Source organism: Salmo salar, chromosome 12 (assembly GCF_965601325.2).
Source record: "Salmo salar chromosome 12, fSalSal1, whole genome shotgun sequence".
In the NCBI taxonomy this organism is placed as follows: domain Eukaryota; kingdom Metazoa; phylum Chordata; class Actinopteri; order Salmoniformes; family Salmonidae; genus Salmo; species Salmo salar.
In genome coordinates, this window is record NC_138302.1 from 59,871,175 (window position 1) to 59,889,991 (window position 18,817).

The window sequence follows — 18,817 nt, forward strand, 5'->3', positions numbered from 1 at the left end:
TTAGTATAGCTACAAGGTCAAAATAGGTACCATTTGAATTCGACCTCTAATACCCTGGGATGAGACTAGTATATCGGAATTGTGAAACTTTGAAGACTATTGTGTCTCTCTCTGGTGTGTCTCACAGGTGTGGATGGATGCTGGAACACAAATCTTCTATTCCTATGCTATCTGCATCGGCTGTCTGACTGCTCTTGGCAGCTACAACAAGTATGACAACAACTGTTACAAGTGAGTGGAAGAATTAAGTACATAAACAGTAAATGTGCCTTGCTAGATAAAATGTGCAGGCAGAACGTTTTCTCTTGCCTGCAAAAACGTCCCCTGTGCACATCATTCTTTGGAGGTTGGGTTTCAGAAATGGTAGAGTATCTGGAAAGTTTGATGATCTCCATATTGTAGGTCATTTGGATGCCGTTGCGTTGTGACTAACAGGGAAGTGAATCTCTTTTTAGGGACTGTGTGTACCTGTGCCTTTTGAACAGTGGAACCAGCTTTGTGGCCGGTTTTGCTATCTTCTCTGTACTGGGCTTCATGGCTTATGAACAAGGGACAGACATCTCAACCGTGGCCGAATCAGGTAAGTGTTGCAGCAGTGAGATATGAACGAATTAATTAATTAATTAATACAAATAAATAGAAAATGCACAAACAAACAAATTAACATACCCTTGTAAGTTCTGCTTTGTTACAAGACAGGTGCCTTAGCATTTCAAGGATCTAACTATTCCCTCTGCCCCTGAGAGTTCAGTAATGAGTTTACCTGTGTTGCTGCATACAGGTCCTGGCCTGGCGTTCATCGCCTACCCTCGTGCCGTGGCCATGATGCCAGTACCCCAGCTTTGGGCCATCTTCTTCTTCATCATGATAATCCTCCTGGGTTTAGACAGTGAGGTGTGTTAGTGTGGTCCTGAAGGCCTAGGAAATATTTCCTTAGTTAAGGATAATTACATAACCTACAATAGATGCTACAATCATCACTAAACTATTGGATGTGAAACTGTGAATGAGTAGCTAGTATTTCAAAGAACAGAGTTTCCACTGAACTTCCCTATTCTCTTTCCTTCAGTTTGTAGGTCTGGAGGCTTTGATGACAGCTATCTCAGACATGTATCCCTCCTTCTTCCTGGTTGGCCATCGGCGTAAAATCCTCCTCATCATCATCAGTGTGGGTAGCTTCTTCATCGGCCTGGTCATGGTCACAGAGGTGAGAGGTCATTTGAAGTCATCATTATATAGGATATAAAATATAGAATTTCAAGGCCATCGTTATTAGATCAATCATGACAGTAACCAGATATATGATCGATAATGTACCTCCCAAGTGGTCTGTTTCAACATATCCCTATGTTTCAACATACCTCCTCGTTCCGCCTAATTGTTGGTAGATTCCACTTATTCCGTAAGCGTTTGGGCTGCTGGACACACCTACGATCATTGTCTGAGTGTTTTGTACACCCTGGAGGTAGATTATAGTCATATTGTTGTGCTCAGTAAGACTGTACCTTATACTTTCTTTCTCTTTCTACCCCTCCTCTATTTGCAGGGAGGCCTGTATATCTTCCAGCTGTTTGATTACTATGCCTGCAGTGGGATGACTCTGCTTCTCTTCGCTATACTACAGTCAGTGTGTATCAGCTGGGTTTATGGTGAGTTAGCCTGGCCTACTCCCAATGCCGTTTCTAGGTATAAGCAGCCGCTTAGGGCTTGCAACCACTTTTGTTCAATGTCAGTCGGGGTCTCACCTACTCAATGTCGTCCCACCTACTCAACAGCCAGTGGAATCCCGTGGCGCGATATTCAAATACCTTAGAAATGCTATTACTTCAATTTCTCAAACATATGACTATTTTACACCATTTTAAAGACAAGACTCTCGTTAATCTAACCACACTGTCCGATTTCAAAAAGGCTTTACAACGAAAGCAAAACATTAGATTATGTCAGCAGAGTACCCAGCCAGAAATAATCAGACACCCATTTTTCAAGCTAGCATATAATGTCACATAAACCCAAACCACAGCTAAATGCAGCACTAACCTTTGATGATCTTCATCAGATGACACTCCTAGGACATTATGTTATACAATACATGCATGTTTTGTTCAGTCAAGTTCATATTTATATCAAAAACCAGCTTTTTACATTAGCATGTGACGTTCAGAACTAGCATACCCACTGCAAACTTCCGGTGAATTTACTAAATTACTCACGATAAACGTTCACAAAAAACATAATTATTTTAAGAATTATAGATACAGAACTCCTTTATGCAATCGCTATGTATTTAAAATAGCTTTTTGGCAAAAGCACATTTTGCAATATTCTGAGTAGATAGCTCGCCATCACGGGCTAGCTATTTTGACACCCACCAAGTTTGGCACTCACCAAACTCAGATTTACTATAAGAAAAATTGGATTACCTTTGCTGTTCTTCGTCAGAATGCACTCCCAGGACTTCTACTTCAATAACAAATGTTGGTTTGGTTCAAAATAATCCATAGTTATGTTCAAATATCCTCTGTTTTGTTCGTGCGTTCAAGACACTATCCGAAGGGTAACGAAGGGTGACGCGCCCGGCGCGTATCGTGACAAAAAAAATCTAAATATTCCATTACCGTACTTCGAAGCATGTCAACCGCTGTTTAAAATCAATTTTTATGCGATTTTTCTCGTAAAAAAAAAACGATAATATTCCGACCGGAAAACCCTGTTTTCGTTCAAAGACTAAAAATCTAAAATGGACTCTTCACGTGCACGCGCTCCCCCGTCTCATTGTTCTCTGATCGACCATTTACCAAATGCGCTACTGTTTTTCCGCCATGGCCTGCAAAGTCATCATTCAACGTTCTGGCGCCCTCTGAGAGCCTATGGGAGCCGTAGGAAGTGTCACGTTACAGCAGAGATCCTCAGTTTTCAATAAAGAGAGTGTAGAAGGCCAAGAAATGGTCAGAGAGGGCACTTCCTGTTTGGAATCTTCTCAGGTTTTTGCCTGCCATATGAGTTCTGTTATACTCACAGACACCATTCAAACAGTTTTAGAAACTTTAGGGTGTTTTCTATCCAAATCAAACAATTATATGCATATTCTAGTTTCTGGGCAGTAGTAATAACCAGATTAAATCGGGTACGTTTTTATCCGGCCGTGCAAATACTGCCCCCTACCCTAGAGAGGTTAACAACTACCCTTACCCTTACCTTAACCATTTTAAATGTCAACTTCAATGGAGTACGAACGTCCCAAGGATCCCTGATAGCAAGGAGTTGTAAAAGGCCCTGCATGGCCCCATTCCGTCAATCCCAGATAATCAATCACAGAAACCCTAATTGCAGGTCAGCTTCCCTCAGGATGTTTCTGTTCAAGGTGTTTATGGCATTATCCAAGTTGTTCCTCTGGCACACATTGCCACTTTGGACATTGATGTGAAACGACATCTCGTTACCTTGGGATTATAAGGTTCTGACATGGTGGTCAAAAATGAGATATTCACATTGAGTTGCTCTTTAGGTGGTCTGAAAAATCTAAAAGTTATATCTATGCAAACACCTTTTAACTTGGTGCTATAAGGTTCTACATGCAATCCAATCCCACAATGCTGGGTTGTCAATAACAAATAATTGTATATAAGTAAGTGGATATACTTGAAAACAGGAGGACATCACAAAACAGTTCTGAGATCTGGTACTTAAAAATACTCATTATCTTAAAACTATACATTTTGCAGGTAGAACCTTATAGTCCCAAGTTCTTGATTATTCACATCACAGGTTCTGGTTGTAACATGTACGCTGGGAGTCTGGAAGTTCAGGGAGTGTATTTAATAACTAAATGAACATAGAACAAAACAAGAAAGATGGATTGCGTACAGACTTGAACACTGGAACAGAAACAATAACGCCTGGGGAAGGAACCAAAGGGAGCGACAGATATAAGGAAAGTAATCAAATCAAATTTGTTACATGCGCTGAATACAATACATGTAGACCTTACCATCAGGGCACAAGGCAAGACCCAGATGCAGACACAGGAGGCAGATGGTTGGAGTCTTAGATGTTTATTGATCCAAAAAGGGGTAGGCAAGAGAATGGTCATGGACAGGCAAAAGGTCAAAACCAGTTCAACGTCCAGGAGGTACAGTGTCAGGCAGGCTCGAGGTCAAGGCAGGCAGAATGGTCAGGTAGGCAGGTACAGAGTCCAGAAACAGGCAAGGGTCAAAACCGGGAGGACTAGCAAAAAGAAAATAGAAAAGGCATCGGAAAAACACGCTGGTTGACTTGGACATACAAGACAAACTGGCACAGAGAGACAGGAAACACAGAGATAAATACACTAGGGAAAACAAGCGACACCTGGAGGGGGTGGAGACAATCACAAGGAAAGGTGAAAGATCACGGTGTAACACAGTGAAATGCTTACTTACAAGCCCTTAACCAACAATGCTTTAAGAAGTTAAGAAAACAAATTCAAATAAGTGTTAATTAAAAAATAGATAAGTAAAAATAGAAAATAGAAGTAACCAATAATTAAACAGCAGCAGTAAAATAACAAGCAAGGCTATATATAGGGGGTACCGGTACAGAGTCAATGTGCAGGGGCACCGGTTAGTCGAGGTAATTGAGGTAATATGTACATGTAGGTAGAGTTAAAGTGGCTATGCATAGATTATCAACAGAGTCACAGCAGCGTAAAAGAGGGGTCTGGGTAGCCCGTCGATTAGCTGTTCAGGAGTCAGGAAGGTGATGAAGTCCAGGTGACAAGTGTGTGCAATAATGAGCAGCCTGGTGACCTAAAGCGCCGGTGAGTATACGTGACAGTACCCCATCCCTGACACACGGCTTCAGCCACAGGACACTGACCAAAAGGACAATCCCTGTGACCATGAGTGGACCGGTCGTCTCTGCTGAGGCGTGGGAACCTGTCGAGCCGGAAGAGGAGCGGGAACCTGACGAGCCAGAAGAGGCGTGTGAACCTGACGAGCTGGAAGAGGGGCGGAAATCTGATGAGCCGGAAGAGGCGCGGGATCCTGACAAGCCGGAAGAGGAGCGGGAACAGGACGAGCCAGAAGAGGCGCAAGAACAGGACAAGCCGGAAGAGGCGCGGGAACCTGACGAGCCGGAAGAGGCGCGGGAACCTGACGAGCCGGAAGAGGCGCGGGAACCTGACGAGCCGGAAGAGGCGCGGGAACCTGACGAGCCGGAAGAGGCGCGGGAACCGGACGAGCAGGAAGAGGCCCGGGAACCGGACGAGTCGGAAGAGGTGCGGGAACCTGACGAGCCGGAAGAGGCGCGGGAACCTGACGAGCCGGAAGAGGCGCGGGAACCTGACGAGCCGGAAGAGGCGCGGGAACCTGACGAGCCGGAAGAGGCGCGGGAACCTGACGAGCCGGAAGAGGTGCGGGAACCTGACGAGCCGGAAGAGGTGCGGGAACCTGACGACCTGGAAGAGGAGCGGGAACACTGGAACAGAAACAATAATGCCTGGCGAAGGAACCAAAAGAAGTGACAGATATAGGGAAGATAATCAGGACGGTAATGAAGTCCAGGTGAGACTGATGAGGCGCTGGTGCGCGTAACGATGGTGACGGGTGTGCGTAATGATGAGCAGCTCGGTGACCTAGAGCACCGGAGAGGGAGTACACGTGACACCGGTCACCATCGTGACACCGGTCACCACGTTAGATTGTTTTTCACCACTTTTTCAGAAGAATGGCTCTTATTTTCTAAACAAATAAATACAGGTAGCTTAGACCAGGGTTTCCTAAACTCGGTCCTGGGACCCACCCCTGGGTGCATGTTTTGTTTTTTGCCATAACACTACACAATTGAATCAAATAATACAAGCTTGATGATGGGTTGCTTATTTGAATCAGCTGTAGGGGGCCCAGGACCGAGTTTGGGAAACCCCTCATTAGAGCTGTTGTCCAGGTTTCCTAATCTGCAATTGTTTGAACCTGTCTGTCACTTGGTGGTTTGAGAATGTTATCTGGGTATTTGACAGACCAACTGACCAAACACTTTTATTGACTGCTGTTATTTTGAGTCCCTGTTGATATGTTTACTCCACAGGTGCAGACCGTCTGTACGATAATATAGAGGACATGATCGGTTATCGACCATTACCCATCATTAAGTACTGTTTGAAGTATGTCACTCCAGTCATCTGCACTGTAAGTTTTATTTATTTACACCTCACTGTCAACAGCAAATGAATGTTCTTTTTCCAATTATAGTTATAGTAAACATGATGTTGATGTCACAGTAATATAAGTGATTTACAGAAAACCAGAAGTTTAGTTGACAATACAGAGAAATAGAATCAAATTGAAGCCTATGTGTAACCTATGTAAAGTAGATAATCCTAACTTTATGTTCATTATAAATGCTTCGATAAAAACAAAGAGAGTCGCACACTCTATGTATAAACTCACTGTAATTTATTGGGTAAACCACCAACGTTTCGGCAGAATTGTGCCTTCTTCAGGGTAATGTCATGAATGCTTGAACCAGTATAGACAAAACAGTGCAATTAGTGCAACTGATGACAATAGTGAGGGGTGTGTCATAATTATTAGGTTGATTAGAATTAATTGAGTGAAACAGTTAGAAGATAATAATAATTAGTTTACAGCATATTGAACATATTAGGCTATTGTTATCATTAGCACTAGCATAGGATTAACATTAACATACATTACTGTTTAATTTAATTTCACATATACAGAAGCACTCAAAAGTTTGAACACACCTACTCATTCAAGGGTTTTTCTTTCTTTTTACTATTTTCTACATTGCAGAATAATAGTGAAGACATCACAACTATGAAATAACACATAAGGAATCATGTAGTAACCAAAAAAGTGTTAAACAAATCAAAATATATTTTTGATCTTACATTCTTCAATGTAGCCACCTTTTGCTTTGATGACAGCTTTGCACACTCTAGGCATTTTCTCAACCAGCTTCATGAGGAAAGCTTTTCCAAGCCCCCCCCCCCCCACACCATTACACCTCCTCCATGCTTCACAGTGAGAACCACACATGCAGAGATTATCCATTCACCTATTCTGCATCTCACAAAGACACGGAGGTTGGAACCAAAAATCTCAAATTTGGACTCATCAGACCAAAGGACAGATTTCCACTGGTATAATGTCTATTGCTCATGTTTCTTGGCCCAATCAAGTATCTTCTTCTTATTGGTGTCCTTCAGTCGTTTTTTTTAAGCAATTGGACCATGCAGGCCTGATTCACGCAGTCTCATCTAAACAGTTGATGTTGAAATGTGTCTGTTAATTGAACTCTGTGAAGTATTTATTTGGGCTGCAATCTGAGATGCAGTTAACTCTAATGAACTTGTCCTCTGCAGCAGAGGTAACTCTGGGTCTTCTTTTCCTGTGGCGGTCCTCATGAGATCCAGTTTCATCATAGCGCTTTATGTTTTTTGCAACTGCACTCAAAGAAACTTTCAAAGTTCTTGAAATGTTTCGCATTGTCTTACCTTCATGTCTTGAATTAATGATGGACTGTCATTTCTCTTTGCTTATTTGAGCTGTTTTTGCAATCTTATGGACTTGGTCTTTTACTAAATAGGGCTATCTTCTGTATACCACCCCTACCTTGTCACAACACAACTGATTGGCACAAATGCATTAATTCCACATCTTAACTTTTGAACAAGGCAAACCTGTTAATTGAAATGCATTCCAGGTGACTACCTCATTAAGCTGGTTAAGAGAATGCCAAGAGCTTGCAAAGCTGTCATCAAGGCAAAGGGTGAATAATTTGAAGAATCTCAAATATAAAATATATTTTGATTTGTTTAACACTTTTTTGGTTGCTACATGATTCCATATATGTCATTCCAACAATAGTAAATAGACAATAGTAAAATGCATGATAAGCATCATCAACAGGGGTAACATATTGGGTGTGCGCCAGCTCATGCTTTTTATTAGACCATTATAAATGCTTCACCAGAAGCCTGACCAAAACGTACTGGAGAAACCATAACCTTGTTCTTAACCTTATCTTGTTCATCTCTGTCCTCACTCAACCCTCACTGTTACCATAATATGTTATAATTAGTACAATGCTATCGGAAAATACATTGTGTTCTTTAATGTTTATTTTACAACCTCCATCCATATCTTTTGTTCTAGGCTACATTTGTCTTCTCCTTGATAAAGTTTACCCCACTGAAGTTCAACAACACCTTTCAGTATCCTTGGTGGGGTTACGCCGTTGGCTGGTGGTTCACTCTCTCCTCCACCCTCATGGTTCCTCTATGGATGGTGTACATCGTGAGCGTCACTCCTGGTACACTGCGACAGGTAAATAGGGACATCATTTATTATGTTTCTATAGAGTTCCACATTGCTTGACTTGGGCAGGAGCTCTCCGGAGCTGAGTTCCCGGCACCTAAAATGTTTAACTGCTTGAGCTCCTGTTCCTCTTATAGAATATTAACTCAAAAGTGTTGTGGAGCTCACGCACCTAAATGTAAACACTACCGGCACCAAACATGGGTACCGGCAACTGTCTCAGCCCAAGTCAAGCACTGGAGTTTCAAAACAGAAAAGCATCTCAAAGTGGTCCAAAAGCAGCAAAAAAACAAGCAATATATCATAGGTAGCCTAGCTATAGCTATTTACGTAGGTCGACGATAGAGGCTAAGTCTTTGATTACATCCTCCAAAGATGGGGCAATGGTTATGAGAGGCCATGGTTAATTTCTCACTATCAATTCCAAACTTCAGATCTTTTAAAAGTTGGCAGGTACCACTTGTGTTGTTATCGCTAGTTATGTCTCTAATTATGCAATGATCAGATCCATAACCCAAACCCCATTTACTCCCCAATACACACTGATGATGTTGTTTCTTCTACCAACTAAGAAAAGAAGACAAACAATCAATGTTCTGCAAACATCACAAACAACCAGTTATTTTATGTCTCATTCTTTTGGTGGTCTCTCTTTGAAATGCTCCTCTTTCCTCTCTATTACTCCTCAGAGACTGTCCATCCTCACCACGCCGTCAGAGGATCTCCCCATGACCAAGGCCCAGAAGAATTCCCTCCTGGCCAAGCAGTCAGAGCAAGACAGACCCCTGGGGGACATGGAGACACCAGCCTGGGGCCACAACCTCCTAGACAGAGACACTGGCCCCCTGTAGAGACACTGGCCCCCTCTGTCAGCCACCATCCCTATAGGACTAGAGATAAGCAGGTCCAGCCAGTCACTCAAGGTCCTGACATAAACAATACAAATACTTCCCGTTGTGTAACAGAGGCTTATGTGACCCTTCGCTTGGTCTGAGTGGCTTAGAAAAGTATAGTACAGAACATAATCCACCCCATGCCTTTTTCTTGGGAGGGCGATGTGGGCAGGTGTTTCCAAAACACACACTATTTCCTGTATGTAGCGCTGATGAGACGTAAAAGCACTGGTTCTGGAAAGTGAAAAGAGAGATGCGGTCATTCTGTTTGGTCCAGAGATCTCTACCTAGAATTATTAAAATTACAGGTCAATCATGTCAGAATGCAGAGAAAGCATCTGAAGTGAGATATTGAGTAAGGTCCGGCACAAAATATGGACCTTTGAAGTTGTCCTTTAACCAGTACTTGGGTCATGGCAGAGTAATGGATGAATGGATCAAACACCTGTCACACATCATGGTGGAAACAAAAAATGACGGTCATGCTATTGGTCCTGGGGTCTGTATATACAAGTGAACAAACATTTTTTTTTAAAGATACATTTTATCTTTGATTTGGGTGGGTTTAATAATCCGACATTGTTTTTTTCTACTACTATGTAATTTCTTAAGACTTTGTGAAGTATGACATTTGTGAAAATATATTGATGGTTAACGAGAAGGGATTGTGTAGGTGTATATATATAAAAGAAAAACTGCACAATACTGTGATAGGATTTGTTGCCAATATCAATAAAATCATCAAACCTTGTGCCATGATTTATATGTCATTTTTCCACCCTTATTCTTTGGAGTACTTTAAATAAAAAGTGTAATTCGCTGCAGAAATCACTTCCGATATTCAGACCAGGGCCCGTATTCATTTTATTTTTTTTATTTTTATTTCACCTTTATTTAACCAGGTAGGCAAGTTGAGAACAAGTTCTCATTTACAATTGCGACCTGGCCAAGATAAAGCAAAGCAGTTCGACAACATACAACAACACAGTGTTACACATGGAGTAAAACAAATATACAGTCAATAATACAGTAGAAAAATAGGTCTATGTACGATGTGAGCAAATGAGGTGGAATAAGGGAGGTAAAGGCAAAAAAGTCCATGGTGGCAAAGTAAATACAATATAGCAAGTAAAACACTGGAATGGTAGATTTGTAGTAGAAGAAAGTGCAAAGTAGAAATAGAGATAATGGGGTGCAAAGGAGCAAAATAAAATAAATAAATACAGTAGGGGAAGAGGTAGTTGTTTGGGCTAAATTATAGATGGGCTATGTACAGGTGCAGTGATCTGTGAGCTGCTCTGACAGCTGGTGCTTAAAGCTAGTGAGGGAGAAAAGTGTTTCCAGTTTCAGAGATTTTTGTAGTTCGTTCCAGTCATTTACAGCAGAGAACTGGAAAGAGAGACGGCCAAAGGAGGAATTGGCTTTGGGGGTGACCAGAGAGTTATACCTGCTGGAGCGCGTGCTACAGGTGGGTGCTGCTATGGTGACCAGTGAGCGGAGATAAGGGGGGACTTTACCTAGCAGGGTCTTGTAGATGACCTGGAGCCAGTGGGTTTGGCGACGATTATGAAGTGATGGCCAGCCAACGAGAGCGTACAGGTCACAGTGGTGGGTAGTATATGGGGCTTTGGTGACAAAACGGATGGCACTGTGATCGACTGCATCCAGTTTGTTGAGTTGGGTATTGGAGGATATTTTGTAAATGACACCGCCGAAGTCGAGGATCGGTAGGATGGTCAGTTTTACTAGGGTATATTTGGCAGCATGAGTGAAGGATGCTTTGTTGCGAAATAGGAAGCCAATTCTTGATTTAACTTTGGATTGGAGATTTTGATGTGAGTCTGGAAGGAGAGTTTACAGTCTAACCAGACACCTAGGTATTTGTAGTTGTCCACATATTCTAAGTCAGAACCGTCCAGAGTAGTGATGCAGGACAGGCGGGCAGGTGCAGGCAGCGATCGGTTGAAGAGCATGCATTTAGTTTTACTTGTGTATAGGAGCAGTTGGAGGCCACAGAACGAGAGTTGTATGGCACTGAAGCTCGTCTGGAGGGTTGTTAACACAGTGTCCAAAGAAAGGCCAGAAGTATACAGAATGGTGTCGTCTGCGTAGAGGTGGATCAGAGACTCACCAGCAGCAAGAGCGACATCATTGATGTATACAGAGAAAAGAGTTGGCCCAAGAATTGAACCCTGTGGCACCCCCATAGAGACTGCCAGAGGTCCGGACAACAGGCCCTCCGATTTGATACATTGAACTCTATCAGAGAAGTAGTTGGTGAACCAGGCGATGCAATCATTAGAGAAACCAAGGCTATTGAGTCTGCCGATGAGGATGTGGTGATTGACAGAGTCGAAAGCTTTGGTCAGGTCAATGAAAATGGCAGCACAGTATTGTTTCTTATCGATGGCGGTTACGATATCGTTTAGGACCTTGAGCATGGCTGAGGTGCACCATGACCAGCTCTGAAACCAGATTGCATAGCGGAGAAGGTGCGGTGGGTTTCGAAATGGTCGGTAATCTGTTTGTTGACTTGGCTTTCGAAGACCTTAGAAAGGCAGGGTAGGATGGATATAGGTCTATAGCAATTTGGGTCAAGAGTGTCCCCTCCTTTGAAGAGGGGGATGACAGCAGCTGCTTTCCAATCTATGGGAATCTCAGACGACACGAAAGACAGGTTAAACAGGCTAGTAATAGGGGTTGCAATAATTTCTACAGATCATTTTAGAAAGAAAGGGTCCAGATTGTCTAGCCCGGCTAATTTGTAGGGGTCCAGATTTTGCAGCTCTTTCAGAACATCAGCTGAATGGATTTGGGAGAAGGAGAAATGGGGAAGGCTTGGGCGAGTAGCTGTGTGGGGTGTAGTGCTGTTGACTGCAGTAGGGGTAGCCAGGTGGAAAGCATGGCCAGCCGTAGAAAAATGCTTATTGAAATTCTCAATTATGGTGGGTTTATCGGTGGTGACAGAGTTTCCTATCAGTGCAGTGGGCAGTTGGGAGGAGGTGTTCTTATTCTCCATGGACTTTACAATGTCCCAGAATGTTTTTGAATTTGTGTTTCAGGAAGCAAATTTCTGCTTGAAAAAGATAGCCTTAGCTTTTCTAACTGCCTGTGTATATTGGTTTCTAACTTCCCTGAAAATATGCATATCACGGGAGCTGTTTGATGCTAATGCAGAACGCCATAGGATGTTTTTGTGTTGGTTAAGGGCAGTCAGGTCTGGGGAGAACCAAGGGCTATGTCTGTTCCTGGTTCTACATTTTTTTAATGGGGCATGCTTATTTAAGATGGTGAGGAAGGCTTTTTTTTAAATAACCAGGCATCCTCTACTGACGGGATGAGGTCAATATCCTTCCAGGATACCAGGGCCAGGTCGATTAGAAAGGCTTGCTCGCTGAAATGTTTCAGGGAGCGTTTGACAGTGATGAGTGGAGGTCGTTTGACCGCTGACCCATTACGGATGCAGGCAATGAGGCAGTGATCGCTGAGATCTTGGTTGAAAACAGGTGCATTTAGAGGGCAAATTGGTTAGGGTGATATCTATGAGGGTGCCAGTGTTTACGGCTTTGGGGTGGTATCTGGTGGGTTCATTAATAATTTGTGTGAGATTGAGGGCGTCAAGCTTGGATTGTAGGATGGCTGGGGTGTTAAGCACGTCCCAGTTTAGGTCACCTAGTAGCACGAGCTCTGAAGATAGATGGGGGGCAATCAGTTCACATATGGTGTCCAGAGCACAGCTGGGGGCCGAGGGTGGTCTATAGCAGGCGGCAACGGTGAGAGACTTGTTTTTAGAGAGATGGATTTTTAAAGGTAGAAGTTCAAATTGTTTGGGTACAGACCTGGATAGTAGGACAGAACTCTGCAGGCTATCTCTGCAGTAGATTGCAACACCGCCCCCTTTGGCCGTTCTATCTTGTCTGAATACGTTGTAGTTAGGGATGAAGATTTCAGAGTTTTTGGTGGACTTCCTAAGCCAGGATTCAGACACGGCTAGGACATCCGGGTTGGCAGAGTGTGCTAAAGCAGTGAATAAAACAAACTTAGGGAGGAGGCTGCTAATGTTAACATGCATGAAACCAAGGCTATTACGGTTACAGAAGTCATCAAAAGAGAGCGCCTGGGGAGTAGGAGTGGAGGTAGGCACTGCAGGGCCTGGATTCACCTCTACATCACATCACCAGAGGAAGAGAGAAGTATGAGGATAAGGGTACGGCTAAAAGCTATAAGAATTGGTCGTCTGTGACGTCCGGAATAGAGAGAAAAAGGAGCAGGTTTCTGGGGGCGATAAAATAGCTTCATGGTATAATGTACAGACAAAGGTATGGTAGGATATGAGTACAGTGGAGGTAAACCTAGGCATTTAGTGATGATGAGAGAGATATTGTCTCTAGAAACATCATTGAAACCAGAAGATGTCATAGCATGTGTGGGTGGAGGAACTGGGAGGTTGGATAAGGTATAATGAGCAGGGCTAGAGGCTCTACAGTGAAATAATCCAATAAACACTAACCAGAACAGCAATGGACAAGGCATATTGACATTAAGGAGAGGCATGCTTAGCCGAGTGATCAAAGGGTCCAGTGAGAGTTAGATAGCTAGCCGAGCCATAGGTAGCAAGCTGGTAGAAGATGGAGGGAGGTCTGTTTTTAGCCACCTCATGCGATTCCGTCTGTAGATTAGTGGGGTTCCGTGTGGTAGGGGGGACCAGTCCAATTAGCAAAATAGTTAGTTATAGTGGCCCAAGAAAATTGTCCGATAGACCTATTCGGATAGCAGCCGATGAGACAGCTAACGATTAGCGGGCCGCAGATGGGCATTCGGGTTACGTCGCGACGGAGGGGCCAGTTGGATAACTCCCTCGGGCAGATAATGTCGGTGGTCCAGTCGTGAAGGCCCGATGGGTCTCCGCATCGGCAGTAAAACGGGTCCGGATAGGTGATTGTAGCCCAGGAGAGGCTGATGGAACTCTTCAGCTGGCTAGCTCCGGAATAGCCCAGGAGTGGCTGATGAAACTCTTCAGCTGGCTAGCTCCGGAATAATTTATGTTTACTCCGGGGCCTACGTTGCCAATAGTCACTCAGGTAGCAGCTAGCTAGCTGAAAGATCCAGGTGTAAATGTCCAGAGCCTGCGGTAGAAATCCGGGGATATGGAGAGAGAATAGGTCCGGTAAGCTCTGGTCTGAGTCGCGCTGTACAAAAACTGGCGATGGCTTTACGAGCTAATGGATAGCTGAGGACCACTAACCGTGGCTAGCTGAACTCCAACGTTAGCCAAGCTAACCTCTAGCTAGCTTCTGTTGTGGATTTCAGATTTGAGGTAAATAATACTTTTATTTTTAAATTGATGAGGCGGGTTGCAGGAGAGTGTTTTGAGGTTGAGTTTTTCGAAAAAAATATGTAAAAAGATATTCGAAGAAAATATGTAAATATATCTATACACGGGACACGACAAGAGGAAGACAAAGGACGTCTGAACTGCTACGCCATCTTGCTGTAGACATTCATAAAGCGTCCTAGGGTAGAAGTGCTGATCTAGGATCATAGAAAAGGCTAAACAACCTAGATAAGCGCTCCTACTCTGAGGCAATTAAACAGAGACATCATCATTCCACTGACTGTAAATACGTTTTCCCCAGAGGGTACAGACAGTGTTCTATAGCCGAGCTGAAGACTAATACAGGAACAATGCCCTTCTATGAGTTACAGATAAGACCAGTAGGTAACAGCATTTATCATTAACTGCCAGTTCAGGCTAAACCAACACAGAGCACACCCCACCTGCATTTGTGTCTGAGGTGAATTTACCCTGATATGAAAAATGAATACTCGTAGCTTTAGACAGATGTTTGTATAATATCTATATTCATCCTTTAATGACTTACTATGGTCTGTATTACAGTGTACACATGTCTCTGATGATTGCTGAACAAAGGCGGTGGCAGCTCCAGCTCTACTATCCCTGATGACAGTTTGTGTTTTATCATTCATTGATACCATTATGACCCTCAATGTAGTGGGTTAGGGTGATAATAGTTTTTCAAGGTTTTGATATATTATTGTTGGTCTTGTGATCATTTTACACAATTCCCCAGCTGCACCTGACGTATTCCACTAGTATTTCACTTTGTGGTCCAGTGATTTGTTGTGTCATTCCATATGTAAGGCTATCATCTGGTGTGCTTCAGCAACTTGTAATACTAGTTCTAACAGAGATGTTAGACTCTGGTTCTAAACTCTGTTGAGTTTACTAGGGGCTCTATTCAATCTGTAAAGCTGAAGTGTTACAGATTCTGCGATAGAAATGTAAAGGTAATTTCCGATTGGACTGACATATACAGTCGTGGCCGAAAGTTTTGAGAATGACACAAATATTAATTTTCACAAATTCTGCTGCCTCAGTTTGTATGATGGCAATTTGCATATACTCCAGAATGTTATGAAGAGTGATCAGATGATGAACTGAATCCCCAAAAAACATTTCCACTACATTTCAGCCTTGCCACAAAAGGACCAGCTGACATCATGCCAGTGATTATCTCATTAACACAGGTGTGAGTGTTGACGGGGACAAGGCTGGATATCACTCTGTCATGCTGATTGAGTTTGAATAACAGACTGGAAGCTTCAAAAGGAGGGTGGTGCTTGGAATCATTGTTCTTCCTCTGTCAACCATGGTTACCTGCAAGGAAACACGTGCCGTCATCATTGTTTTGCACAAAAAGGGCTTCACAGGCAAGGATATTTCTGCCAGTAAGATTGCACCTAAATCAACCATTTATTGGATCATCAAGAACTTCAAGGAGAGGGGTTCAATTGTTGTGAAGAAGGCTTCAGGGCGCCCAAGAAAGTCCAGCAAGCGCCAGGACTGTCTCCTAAAGTTGATTGAGCTGCGGGATCGGGGCATCACCAGTACAGAGCTTGCTCAGGAATGGCAGCAGGCAGGTGTGAGTGCATCTGCACGCACAGTGAGGTGAAGACTTTTGGAGGATGGCCTGGTGTCAAGAAGGGCAGCAAAGAAGCCACTTCTCTCCAAGAAAACAACAGGGACAGACTGATATTCTGCAAAAGGTACAGGGATTGGACTGCTGAGGACTGGGGTAAAGTAATTTTCTCTGATGAATCCCCTTTCCGATTGTTTGGGGCATTCGGAAAAAAGCTTGTCTGGAGAAGACAAGGTGAGCGCTACCATCAGTCATGTGTCATGCCAACAGTAAAGCATCTTGAGACTATTCATGTGTGGGGTTGCTTCTCAGCCAAGGGAGTGGGCTCACTCACAATTTTGCCAAAGAACAAAGCCATGAATAAAGAATGGTACCAACACATCCTCCAAGAGCAACTTCTCCAACCATTCAGGAACAGTTTGGTGACAAACAATGCCTTTTCCAGCATGATGGAGCACCTTGCCATAAGTCAAAAGTGATAACTAAGTGGAACGGGGAACAAAACATCGATATTTTAGGTCCATGGCCAGGAAACTCCCCAGACCTTAATCCCATTGAGAACTTGTGGTCAATCCTCAAGACGCGGGTGGACAAACAAAAACCCACAAATTCTGAAAAACTCCAAGCATTGATTATGCAAGAATGGGCTGCCATCAGTCAGGATGTGGCCCAGAAATTAATTGACAGCATGCCAGGGCGGATTGAAGAGGTCTTGAAAAAGAAGGGTCAACACTGCAAATATTGACTCTTTGCATCAACTTCATGTAATTGTCAATAAAAGCCTTTGACACTTATGAAATGCTTGTAATTATACTTCAGTATTCCATAGTAACATCTGACAAAAATATCTAAAGACACTGAAGCAGCAAACTTTGTTTGAAAATGTATATTACTTTTTATTAATATTTATTAAAATTAGAAATTAATATTTGTGTCATTCTCAAAACTTCTGGCCACGACTGTACTGTGTTTACAGTGTATATCTCCACTAAAGCGAGAACATTGCCTTTAAATCGCAAAGATGAATTTCTGCAATGCAGATTGAATAGAGCCCTAGTGTTACACCCTGACCATAGAGAGCCCTCGGGGTTCTCTATGGTGTAATAGGTCAGAGCGTGACTATGGGGGGGTTCTAGATAGTATATTTCTATGTTGGTGTATGTGTATGGTTCCCAATTGGAGGCAGCTGAATATCGTTGCCTCTAATTGGGGATCATACTTAGTGTGTTCCTTTTCCCACCTGCGATGTGGGATATTGTTTTGTTTGGTATGTGTGCTTATGTGCGCTACGTATTTCAAATCGTGCAACCTGTGCCGGCTCCACGCACCAGGCCTCCAGTGCGCCTTCCCAACCCGGTACGTCCTGTGCCGGCTCCCCGCACTCGCCCTGAGGATCATTTCATCAGTCCGGTGAAACCTGTGCCAGATATTGCCTTCTGCATTCATATGTCAAATTATAAAATATGACACTTGGATCCTTTCTGTATTTGGCATTTCAGGCCAGAAGGGAAGAGAGCTGAGAGCTTAGTGCCTGGGTATAACAGCCATTATTTCTGGTTGACGATATTTTACATTACCTACACCGGAGAACTTATACGTTCTGCAGTAAAAAATAATACACAAGTTACAAGAGGAAAAATATGACTTGTAATGAATATAAAATACAGCTAGGCCTACAACAGCGACACACTATCTCAGCAACTGAAATGGTGTCTGACTTCGCTTTTATTTCCATAGACACACTTTGTATCCTACCTCCCCCTTGTTTGACACCTCAAGTATTATAGGTTTTTGTTCCACAAAAACATATTGCTAAAGAGCAACACTAGACTCATGATACTACCTAACTTATACAACATTTGGTTTAAAGCAGAGTAAAAGAAATACAATTTCAAGTTCTCTTTACAGGCAATTGATATTGGGGCTTTTTGATTTGGGTTTTCTTTGTTCCTTTTGAAGTTATGTTATCTTCAAATATTTACACACAGAAGGACATCATCTTGATCCTCTGACTGAACACCATGGAGATCCAGTCACTCGTTTCACTAATGTCCCGTGGTAGACAAAGAACACTTATCACTAACAGTACAGTTGGGTCAGGGGGCAGGTCAATGCAAACTAAAATGTAATCTCTAATGCCTGAATTTGCAAATTTACCAGAGATAGAGGGAATACTTAATCATTGGATGATACACAGTTTCAATAGCATCTGTGTCATGTTAATAACACTTACTGTACAGTACGTGATATATAGTATTATTACACTCTAAGACTCCGTTACGCTCAGTGTAGTCCAATAACATTCATAGTTTGCTCCCCTAGAAAACAGTACAAATCGAGGGAAAGTCATTTGTATCCAAAGCATTGGTGAACAAATATTATGGATATCATTAGCATAGAAACTCTTGATAAGGTTTTTAATGCTCTGATATCTAATCCTGGCAACACTACACTTAACTCCTTACCCTGTGGCATTAATGTAGGTATAGGTAACTAGCCTCCAATTACAAAAATACATATTTTTTAACTAGGCAAGTCAGTTTAGAACAAATTCTTATTTTACAATGACAGCCTACCACGACAAAACCCTCCCCTAAACCGGACGACGCTTGGCCAATTGTTGGCCGCCCTATGGGATTCCCGATCATGGCCGGTTGTGATA

At 42.9% G+C, this 18,817-nt stretch overlaps 1 protein-coding gene across 2 annotated transcripts in view; it reads left to right on the forward strand.

Moving 5' to 3' along the window:
- The window catches only part of LOC106565345 (sodium- and chloride-dependent GABA transporter 2), a 28,286-nt gene extending 18,321 nt beyond the window's left edge, over positions 1 to 9,965 (forward strand). For both annotated transcript variants that reach the window (XM_082959167.1, XM_014132343.3), the window contains exons 8-15: positions 128 to 231; positions 456 to 580; positions 782 to 894; positions 1,070 to 1,207; positions 1,547 to 1,649; positions 6,067 to 6,167; positions 8,160 to 8,330; positions 9,011 to 9,965. In XM_082959167.1, the coding sequence (XP_082815293.1) occupies positions 128 to 231; positions 456 to 580; positions 782 to 894; positions 1,070 to 1,207; positions 1,547 to 1,649; positions 6,067 to 6,167; positions 8,160 to 8,330; positions 9,011 to 9,172 (1,017 nt within the window). In that variant the 3' untranslated portion in view covers positions 9,173 to 9,965. The remainder of the gene's footprint in view (positions 1 to 127; positions 232 to 455; positions 581 to 781; positions 895 to 1,069; positions 1,208 to 1,546; positions 1,650 to 6,066; positions 6,168 to 8,159; positions 8,331 to 9,010) is intronic.
- Positions 9,966 to 18,817: the final 8,852 nt, after the last annotated feature.